General features: G+C 35.9%; 1 protein-coding gene across 1 annotated transcript in view; it reads right to left on the bottom strand.

The window, feature by feature from the left end:
* LOC107559881 (solute carrier family 35 member F4-like) overlaps positions 1–12196 on the bottom strand; it is a 34487-nt gene that overhangs the window by 11683 nt on the left and 10608 nt on the right. The window contains exons 2-3 of the mRNA XM_016243900.1: positions 2719–3019; positions 1145–1364 (exon numbers count right to left, since the gene is read on the bottom strand). Of these exons, the coding sequence (XP_016099386.1) occupies positions 1145–1364; positions 2719–3019 (521 nt within the window). The remainder of the gene's footprint in view (positions 1–1144; positions 1365–2718; positions 3020–12196) is intronic.

A 12196-nucleotide genomic window follows, 5' to 3' on the forward strand; every position in this document is an offset into this window, starting at 1 on the left:
ACCCAACTGTTGGGTTAAATTTTGGTTACATTTTTAAATGAGCTTTTTAACCCAACAGTTGGGTTAGTCCATATTTGACCCAACATTGGGTTGAAACAACCCAGCATTTTTTAGAGTGTAATAACAGCTTTTTTTATGTTTGTTTGTTTTTTATACCTGAACGAGAATAAATTATCATTGACTCTCCATTCGTAACTGTTTTCTGTTAAAATTGAGTGCTGCAACCCTTGTTCCTTCTATAGAACCATCAAGCTGCTGTTTACATCCAATTTCATGAATCATTTGATACATCAACAGGTTGTGCTTTTTATGTAACTCATTTTAGCATTGCACTCATTTCATTTCACACACTGTAACTGTTTCCACGGAGATTCATTCATGTTAATGCCTGTGAGTAAATGTTAAGGATATTGTTATATCAGCCAGTCAGTCACAAAATTAGCCCTGGCAGTGTGATCAGGCCCCCAGAAAGGTTTCAAATAACCCAGAGGGTTTATTTTGTTATAAGTACCAGCTGACTATACATTATCCTGCTAATTAAATGGCTTCTTACCAAATAATGTACAACAGCAATCAATTTTTGGGGTCCAAGCACATGTGTGAATAACATAATTAAAATGGCAAAATTTGAAAAAGAAGGTCCTGCTTAATTGTTTTAATGTGCCATTTTAAAATTCCCTGATCAAAGCAGCAAATCTTTAACATTAAAAATTAATGAAATTTGACATGTATACTTGCATTGTTTTATTGTACCTCATATACAAAGACAATGCATGTGCATTCACAAAATACAAACCAATTATAACTTTTTGTTTTGAGTGTGTCTAGATATGAAGCAAACTGAATGAAAACTGGACACACTATCTGAATGACAAGTTCAAAAAAGTAAGTTTTGGCAACACTTTAATTTAGGGACCAATTCCCAGTATTTACTAGTTGCTTATTAGCATGCATATTACAAGCATTTTGGCTGTTTGTTAGTACTTATAAAGCACATGTTAATGTCTTATTCTTTTAGATCCCTTAATCCTACACCATGCCTAAACTTTACCTAAAATGGTTTTGATGCTTGAACCCCTAAAAAGTAAATGCACAAGAAATTATGCAACTAGTTGAGTAATAATCAGGGTTATATTCTACCTACCCGCACACCCATGAAACGATCCTTGAGGACAATCCACGACAAGAGGAAGACAAAGGCCTTGTGGCAGCAGTAGAGTGCTGAGACGTCTGTAGCGGTTAGTTTTCTCAGTGCTAACAGGTACAGGTAGTTAGTAAGCGTCCACAAGATGGAGAAAGGCGCCGTTCTCTTCAGAAACACCATCAGAGACATTCCGTCCTCCCCAAACAACCGACTACATTCCCTACACAGTGAAATAAGAAGCAATAAAGGTTTTTGTTGTTTGCTTACTTTGATAATGAAGCACTGTAGCCTACTAGTGGCTTAGCCTAGAAACTGAAGGTTTAGTTTGGTAACCAAAAGGTTGCAGATTTGAACTCTGCAAGGGGTTATCTGTGGGCTAGTTAAAGGTTCAAACCAGATTTGATGTCAGTGATGGCAAACGCTGGTTCTCAGGTGTTTTGTAACCAATCGTAACATGCCAATTTGAAATATTAAGTTAAGTACAAATGAACCTAACTCCAGGTCCATGCCAAAAGCTTTAGTGTGAAAGACACTAGAATTGTTCAACACAATCTAATGGCAGTTTGTGACTACTTGACGAATTGGTGGCAAAATTATATGCATTCGTATAATCTCATTCATAAATGTTCATATGGTTACGAAACAATTTTCGTATGGTTATGGTAAACCTCCCCTGATGGTTAGCTTTAGCGGTGGACCTTCAAGATTAGTCTAGTTTTTTCTTTTCCTAAAAATTGTACATTTGATTCATATGAAATTCATATAAAATCACCAACATGTAAAAAAAAGAAGCTTTTTCATGAGATTGAGTTGGAACTAATCCTTGTAATGAATTGCCACTTGTCACTCTTTTTTACTTGTCACCTTTTTTTTATACAATTGCAATTAAATGGAGACTAAAAGCTCCTTAAAAAAGGATCCAAAAAGACAATTTAATTATAATAGTGGTCCTTATGGCTAGGTGCTTTTATATAGACATACAATATACTTGTGTGTGGAATAAACAAAAAATGTATACATTTTTCTCTAAAACTCACAAATCTCCTTGTTACATTCATGAGAAAAGTAGCAATGTTCAGTTTGTCTAATAGATGAATTGGTTGCTCTAGTTCACAAAACCATTCTGAATGAGTCGCTCATGAATTTGACTGAACCGTTTGTACTGTACTCTTGCTCTAATGCAGGAATGGGCGACTACTATCCTGCAGAGTTTAGCTCCCCAATCAAACCTGGAAAATCTAACTTGTAGTTGAGGTATACCTATGATGAAAATTACAGGCCTCTCTCATCTTTTTAAGTGGGAGAACTTGCACAATTGGTGGCTGACTAAATACCTTTTTTCCCCACTGTATTTCAGATTAGAGCTAAACTGTTGTGCAGTGGAGGGCCACTTTCCTGCTTTAGGGAAACTGTAATAGGTGTACAGTACATTGCATTGGATGAAAGTGTCAGCTAAAGAAAAAAAAAAAGTAAATGTTTCATTTTTACAAGTTTGCTGTTATTGTATTTCCTACACAAAGTTCTGCTTTTCACATGACATCATAATCCACCAGATTCATTCATTCTAACTTTACCTGAATTTCTGAATGGGCGTCTGTTTTTCTCTGGTAGTGGCCATGTGCCCAGAATAGTAGAGGGGGAAGAAGAGAATGTTCCAGTTGGTGCTGAACCATGTGATGAAAAAGGGACAGGAAAAGGATTTGAATGTGAGCTGGACCACTTGTGTGATGCCCACCCAGCACGAGGAGACACACAGCACCACCAGCAAACCGCCCAGCACCTTGAGCACTGTGTTGACGCAGGTCTGATATGCAGTGCCATCTCCACTTGTTTCACTGACTGGAGTCTCTGCATGTGATTCTGTGCCGTCCTCTCCTGCAACACACAGATCAGTATTGCACCATTACAGCACACAATATACTTCCTTGTCTCATTACATCCCAGGTAATAAAATTGGATTATGAAATTATTTTTTATTCTGCACACTGTTCTGCAGCTCCAACTGTGTTTAGCGTACATATTCTAGTCATGGGATGATAAAAGTGCGTCTATATACATATACATGTTAGCTAAATTCATGACCTTAAAGTGCATTATTATGAAAATGTATAATGTTCAGATTTGAACCTGTGTCCTTTTGAAACACACACACACGCACTGGGTTTTACTACCAAATTAAATGTAACATCTAATTATTATAATATTTAATTTACACTGGAAAGGTTTCTGCAACATTGTGGGAATTTATTTCCAGAACATGATGCATGATGTGATCTGCGCTTTGGCATTTTTAAGACCCGGGTCAGTCTTGCGCACTTATTTCCTGTTGAATGCACGCTCTCCAAGACCGCAAGTGTGGATATTTGGACAGACCCAGAAAACTTCTTAAGCCTTTACTTCGGTTTTACATGAGGGTCCGCGTACAGTGCATGTGATGCAAATTTCACCAGAATAGTACTAGTGTACTGTACCACCTGGTTTTTGTAACTGTGCATGCTTTGCACGTCCAGGTCGCACATGCACATTGAATTTGTTTTGCACAAATCAGTTGTTCCACAACACTGAGTTATGAGAGAGACACAGCTTTAGTTTAAAAGAGTACAAATATATTTTTAACGCTCATAACTTCTGGAGAAAAATATTGCAGACACAGGACTAAGATGAAGCTTTCTAGTGTTGACTGCCTGTGTTCGTGCACGCTATCAAATGGAGTATACTTTGAAAGGATGCACTTTTGACTGTATGCATAGGCTAGCGTATGCATACAAACACAAAGTATACTTTGGGCTTTAGTTTGAAACTGAATGAGCCCATGTTAAAACCGAGTAAAAAGAGCAAGTGAATTAAATAACCAGAAACTTTTTGAATATTGCTGAAAATAAAACTGAGCACAGGGTTAAGCTGTACTGCTGTTGACTGCCACAACAACAGCAACAAACTGAGGGAATTCCTGGAAACATTTGAGCACCAGCACCTTTTTATATATAAAGAGAACTACTAATGTGAGTCCTCACTTGAGTTTACATCACATTAAACATGCCTTTAGGTGTAAAACATTTAAAAACAAACTTGACATCTTTAAGGTCGGCAAATCGCCTATCAGGTTAACAGAATATTCAGTATTCCAAGACAAAAACAACTGCCAGCCTCATCTACTGAACTGTGAATGAATACTATTCCTTAGTTGCTTTGCAAGCACTATTTACTGCAAGAAACGCAAATATACTTTAACTTTGCTCTACTTTCTTTCTGTTCGTACCTGCGGTAGAACAAAAACATTCTGTCCCTGTCTTTTATTTGGTCAAATATTGGAACACAGTATTACTGGCTATTTTTAGACAGGGTTAGGAAATGCTAATTATGTGCTTTGTTGACGGGTTTTATTCATGAGAAATTCACCAACACTTCCTTGTGCGACTGCCCCTGATGTTTCTCTGTGGTACGCACGGATGTATCGATCAGTAGCTGTGAGTGTCAGTTACCTGCAGGTGAAGCACTAAAGCTGGACAGTGTTTGAAATCTGCCTACGTTGCACAGACAAGCCTCTGTCAAAAATAGCTCCACGGGGTCATGGAGAAGCACAGAGACCATTCAGATATAATGGGATATACATAGAAACTCGACACCACAAGGCGCCCATCAAAAAAAAAAATCTGCCAATCAGAATACATCCTGTCTGTCATCAGTCATGACCTCCTTCAAAGAAACTGTACTGACAACATTACACCTCAGTATGCTGAAGATAGATGGGGGTGATGGGAGATTGAACAGAGGGGAAGGGCGCTAGTATCACAAAGCCAAGATCCGTTATGCTGTAGACTCAGAGTGATCAATTTACACTAGGCCAGGAATAAAAGATGACATGCGCTGGCCCATGGTCACTAGCATAGTGTGCTGGGTCAGCAAGCACGTCTACACACACACACACACACACACACACACACACACACACACCACTTTGTTGTTGGGATCCTGCTATCAAGCCATGGATCTCACCCTGACTGAAATACAGGGGAAAAGACTTTATGATGAAAATTATGTTTTGAAGCTGTAAATATAACAAAGATTACTGGAGTATGTTGTACAAGAATATACCATTTTAGTCTTTCTACTTCAAAATGTCATGTTTAATTCAATGTGTTACTTGTGGTTTCTTTGTAATAATTTTTTGAGTGTTTTATGGTTAATGTGTTTAGGTCAATGGCATAATGTGTTAAAAAAAAACACAAAAAAACGTGATTCAATACAATAATTTGAATACACATTTCATATGGCAAGATGTACTGATATCATAATGAAGGGAAAAAAACTTTTAAATTAATTAAAAATTAAATTCTAGAAAAGAAATGTTTTGCATATTATTTTATTTTACTATTATTATTATTTTAAACTTTTATTGATTTGCATTGTACTATTGCCAAACATATGTCCACCAAATCACATGTGGTGCAACATGCAAAGGCATGCAAAAAAACAGACATAAAACAGGAAATAAAACCCCCAAAGACTCTCTTGATGTGTGTCAAGCTCTATGAGTCTCTTAAAGGGGTCATATGATAAAGGAGGGACTTTGTAGAAAACGAAGCGTTTGAGAGAGGCGGGGCATAGAGGACCTACAATAATGTACAGTATTTGAAAAATAATGTGTTTTTTGAACATTAAAGCATGTCAACATATTCTGTTACACCAAATACACAAAATAATGATCTTTAAAAAAGCATCATATGACCCCTTTAAAATATATAATTTGACATTTTTTATAACAAGGCATGATGTGTTTTCAACTAAAAACTGAACACTTTTGATGTGATTTGGCCATTCATTTACAGGACAATGGTGTTTTGGGGGCCTGATAACTGACACTTTTGAAAACAGGTTTCAGGTTCAGGTTTCAAGTTTTTAAAAATGATAGCGTTATCACAAATGTGCAAATTTCAGAAAATGGTAACGTCATGTATGTGCATATTACGTGTTAAGTCTATAGGAATATTGTACACTCACATATTCAAGATATAAACAAAATATTTGACATTTTAAGAGTCATTAAATTCAACAAAAGTTTTAGAATAATACACATAAAGATTATATAAATAATAATATACATAAGGATTTTTAGCTTTTTTCATATGCCATTGACCTCTTTATGCTCAACAGTGCGCCAATGTCTGATTCGATTCTAACTTTATAAAGTTATAATATTCAAAATGATGGTATGTTGTTCTTGTAGTTTCCATGTAGTTGTCTTGTTGGCTTTTGAAAATAAAGGTATTTTAATTGATAGCATTATAGAAAGGCATGAAGGATACTTCAGGGAACAGTAAACAAGACACAGACCTCATTTTGCATTATTGATCGTTCATATTCATACTTCATATGCCTTTCACCTTTCAGACAAAAAGGTACGTAAATTCAAAGATGTTTAAAGAGCCTAAATGAGATCCTACAACACCAATATTCTGCCCAGTGAGTAGCCACAAACCTGCTTTAATAAATCTCATTTCACCTCAATGCTTTATTAAATAACTTAACCACAAAGCTACCTGATGTTCTAATAATACAAGCCAATGTTCACACTAAACAAACATGAACATGGCCACAGGGACCCCAATAGAACTTTAATCAGGAATGAACTACAGCTAACAAACACCTAAATATTAAAAAATGGATTCTGAATTGAATTTTTTTATTTTGAAATGAATTATGCATCAGAAACATCTAGATAATATATATATATAGTATATTCATTTAAGTGTATACAGTTTTACCATCACTTTAATTGAACCCCTTCAATTTTTTTTGTCCTATGGTGTGAGAAATAACCTCAATAAATATGAAATGTATGTATAATATTTATATATGAATCAGTTATAAAAATACTATTATTTTATAGAACAAAGATACTGCAGTCTTACTCAACCTTGCATTGTAAAAATACACAGTCCTTATAACATCAAGAGTTATAAGCAAAAAGTTATGAAATTGTGACTCCAAGACATACTTCAAATATGAGCACCTCTGTCCTGTCTGATGTTGAGCAATTCCAGATGTTTTTGACCCAGTTGCAACTAAACCACAACTCAACTCACATGATGTCCTTTTTAAAGGTAAAATAAAAAACCTACCTGACAACTTTTTAGACATATTTTATAGTGAAAAAAGGGCTCCCACAGTGTGCACCCACACTGACAGACTTTTTATATCCTGCGGATAGCTTGGCTGGCTAGCTTAACAACCTGCAGAAACCAACAACACCAGGGAACCGCAGGTCCAAGATGTGGAGGCACAGAAATGTCACATCAACGGTAAATCCCTGGTTTACCGCCCCTACATATTTTCACAGCGCGGCACAAAATGCTATTGTTATTTTACAGCAGCAAGATTCATAAGCATAATTTTACAACAAGACATTTGAAGGAGGAACTGGTAATATGATGAGCTGTTTGGTTGTCGACATGTTATGTCAAGCAGTGATGCCAAAACTATTTATTTAAAATAATTATTATTTTATCAGTTTATGACCTTGTTATATATTTGTACTTTTAAAATAACCCCAAAAATAAATCTGTCAAAATGTAAATTCTGTCACCCCATATCAAAACAAAACATGAAATAATGAAAATAAACACTGAAAACTAATTAGCAGTGCTGGCTAATGTGCCTTCTTTTACCTTTGTATATACAGGTATTTATGAAGGTTTAACACTTTACAAAAATATTTCATTTGTTGACATTAGTTAACTACTTAAGTTAACATGATCTAACAATGATCAATAATTCTACAGCATTTATTAGTTAATTAAATGCTAAATTTAATTAACTAATAAATGCTTAGTTAATTTTATGTTTAACATCTACTAATACATTTTTAAAATTTAAAGTTGTATTTGTTAACATTAGTTCATGCACTGTGAACTAGCATGAACAATGAACAATTGTACTTTTATTAACTAACATTGACAAAGATTATTAAGCAAATGAGTTAACAAATTGTAAAGTGTTACTCCTGAAAGACTCAGAAAAACACAACAGCACCATGAAACCGGCATCGTACTAAAATAAACAAACAGTACATCATTAAATAAAATGTAATTTAATATTGAAAGTGTGATATAAACTGCTGAGGTGAGATTACGGCTCCTTTTCTGCTTGGTTGCAAACACACAAACTTCTAGAAACTAACACACATATTTTCAAAAGAGGGCCCCCCATCGTACATATCTTACACTGACACCTTACTGTAAAGCAATGTTATTTTAGTATCATTCAGGTACTATTTTTTTGTTAATATTTTGAATTATTTTTTAAATTTTTTGCTGTCATTTTCATTTTAGTTAAAGTTTTAGTAATGTCATTGTTTGTTTTTGTTGTTTTTATTAGTTTTGTTATTTTAAATGTCTATATAGTTATTACATTTTATTTCAATTTTAGTGTTATTTTAGAACATCAAGATTCACTAAATAAAAATGGGAAATGTTGCTGTCAACTAGCTAAAATGAAACAGTTTAAGTATTTTATTTCAGTTAACATTTATTTTATTTCAAGTAACAAAAATGTTTTTTAAATATTTTAAATTTTAGTTAACTATGTTGTAAAAAAGTCATTAGAATTAGTAGTATTAGTATCTACTCAGTATTTATATTTCAATACATACGTAAATATGAAGATATATTTACTTATTGAGCACTTTTGAGGTTAACTATTTTATTAACCATTGCTTTCAGAAAAATGTATGGAAATTTAGTGAGATTAAATTTCAGAAGGTGTCAGAAGGCAGGGGTAACCATGGTAACGGCTGTATTTCTGCTGTTCTTAAAGAGCCATCTCCCGTCTTGTCAGAGCGAACTTTTACGCAGCAAACACGCCATGGTGTAAAACTTAACTGGTCGATAGAAAATAAGATCATGTACGTTCTAAAAATCTAAACCATTCGGATAGTAAGATATCTAGGATTATTAGCGTATTCTGAAGTGCCCAAGATAACAATACCGTTCATTTTCATTACTGTCACACTGACAAAGCGCATCTTCAAAGCGCTCGCAGCACGATGCAAACCGCCATTTCAACAATACGTTTTCAAAATCTATCAATTACCCTTATCCACTTCTCTGCAGTCAGCACCAGTTTTATAGTGCTGCCTTTTCATTTTCAAACGTTAACACAAGCGACTGAAACTTTATCGAAGTTATTATTACGGAGTAGTATCTGAACCCTGATATGGGCCCCCTGGTGGCCACAGGCCTCTACGCAACCGATTACATCGCTTATTAGGTCGGCCGGCTCTGCACACACACATAAACACACACTCAACACATTTCTATGTCTATTTTTTTCACTTTCTTACATCATCTTCCTAACATCTGTGCTCAAACACACACTAGTTTAGCTATCTAAATAAGAAAACTTCTATAATTTTCATTAAAAAAGTTAATTATAATTACTAGACTAATTATGTTTGTAATTGGGCCCCCTGGTGGCCACAGGCCTCTACGCAACCGATTACATCGCTTATTAGGTCGGGCCGGCTCTGCACACACACATAAACACACACTCAACACATTTCTATGTCTATTTTTTTCACTTTCTTACATCATCTTCCTAACATCTGTGCTCAAACACACACTAGTTTAGCTATCTAAATAAGAAAACTTCTATAATTTTCATTAAAAAAGTTAATTATAAGCGTAATCATAACCACACAAACATTGCCTTTTACCTTCAGAGATGGGGCAGGTGAGCACCTGGGCGCTATAGGAGCTGAGAGGGGCCACTCGGGCCGAGTGTTTCTTCATCCTCTCCTCCTTCCTTGGGAGTCCTGAGCTTTTGCAAGTGTGTGTGTGTGCGTGTGTGTATGAGCGGCACGGCTCAACTCCTCCGACAAACCCACTTCATCCCCATGCGCATCTCTCCTGTCACTCCCACAGTCTCTTTCTGGTTCCTCTTGATATCTTTTACTTTGCTCTTCTCCTGCTGTTACTTCTCTCTTTCTGCTAAGTCACAAACTTACTTTGCTTTCTCTCTGGCTCACACACACTCTCAGCGTGGCACATATAATCGTACAGTCGTGCTCTAGTGTAGATGTTGCACTGTCATGCTGCTATCCTGCGTCTCCTAGGGAGACTGAGCTTCAAGTGTGTGTGGAATGCAGTCATCCTCTTCATATCTCTCTCCCTCTGTTTCTCTTTCTCTGTCCCCGCCTCTTCTCCTGCTCAGAGTATCCTTTGCTGTGTTTGGAAGGTAACCAAGCAGCTCGGGCTAATTATGCTGCATAGGCCCCTCTCCCCCTTTTCTCTTTCTCCTCATCGTTCTTTCTGCTTTTCCAATCTGCCATTTTTTTCAGTCAGTTCCATCTTTGCCATGTTAGATTGATGAGGCAGTATGATAAAGATGAGCGATTTAGTAAAGTAAGAAAGTAGCTTTTTTCTTTTTCTTCCTCTCTCTCCTTGCCCAATCACGCTTTTCCTTCTTTCATCAGCACTTGTGCTCCACTTGAAGGCCCTTCACTGCTCGCTGTAGCAGACGTCTTGTCTTTCTGTCTAAGTCTCTGTAGTGTTATGTTAATAAAACCCAGTATAGAGCCTTGGGGGACTCCATAAAAAGTCTTGTCTCTGAAAATTCAGTGTGTTCCTGGATGAAACGATAAAATATCTCCTGTTAATCTCTCAAAGTGTCAGGAAGTGGGAGCCTGGGAACTGTACTTTTGTTTAAGTGGCAATTGCTTTTAGGGTAGTTGATGTTTACCAAAAAACATTTGAAAAAATGTGTAATTCTGTAATCTTTTACTTGCACTATTTGGTCTGTCTTCCTGCGGAACACAAAAATAGGTTTTTGAAGAATGTTAACACTGTACTTTTCCATATTATGCAAGGATACAGTGACCATAACCACTATGTCTTTCTTTTTTCCGTGGAATACAAAAGGAGATATTTTGCAGAATGTCAGAGCTGCTCTTTTCCATACAACAAAAACAGTGATCTGGGTTAATCAGAACTAAAACTAGAGGTGCGTCCCATTTTATGTACTTATGCACTATTCTATGCTATTTTGTAATATAAATAGTGTGAGTAAAAGTGCAACAAAAAGTGCACTTCAAATACCCAGATAATGCACTTTATTTAACTGAAAAACAAAGTATGTTGGACACTGCATGCAGTACAGTACGGAGTACATAGTATTATAAGTGCGTAGTGTATAGTGCGTCATTTGGGACACAACATAATTACTTTTGTTAACAAAAAAATACAAACTATAGTTTTATTTAGCATAGTAAGTTCACTGAAAGGCCCATTCGAACCAATACACATTTTCTGCCGGTTCCTTAAAAAAAGGTTTGAAATGTCATAAATGATGCTTGTGATAATTTATTTTTATGTTTTGGTGAACTATTCCATAAACGTTACTTTATTGTGCGAGCTGTGCTGTGCTAGGATTTTATCAGACTAAAGGGAGTCTTTAAATCACAGATCAACTTGAGTATCGAGTACCCCTTTAGTAGTCCTGCCTGGTCAGAACAGAGTCCACTACACCCTGTTTGCGGATTTCATGGCCTTGCATTTAATAAGTCTCAGAGATACTTGTTCCAGTGGTCCCAGCCATGCATTCGATTAGCGAAACACCCACACACACTTACATCTGTTTCTTCCCATTTCACACAACCATACATATACACAAAAAATAAAGCTTTCTGGCTCTCATTCATTCACGTTGGCTTGATTTAACACCACACACACAAACAAATACTGCATTGTGGTTCACCGCATACTCCTGAACTCAAATTAAGCTTGTTTTGCTTAGCCATCACTGATTATACTGGCAAATTTGTAGCAGGTTTTAAAGAAGAGTCAGATTTTTAGGATGAGCTCAGAGCGTGTCATCCAGCAGCAACAGAAATGTAACTGTCACTGTGTTTGTCTTAACGATTTTGTTTTATTGTCTCCTCGAACAAACGAGTTTGATTTTCTCTCCTCAACTGCTAATCCTAATGTTACAGAAAGCTTAATGAAAACATTACACAATATATTAAATATTATTATTAAATGTGTAAATACTATATAT

Source organism: Sinocyclocheilus grahami, unplaced genomic scaffold, assembly GCF_001515645.1.
Source record: "Sinocyclocheilus grahami isolate Dianchi unplaced genomic scaffold, SAMN03320097.WGS_v1.1 scaffold704.1, whole genome shotgun sequence".
In the NCBI taxonomy this organism is placed as follows: Eukaryota; Metazoa; Chordata; class Actinopteri; order Cypriniformes; family Cyprinidae; genus Sinocyclocheilus; species Sinocyclocheilus grahami.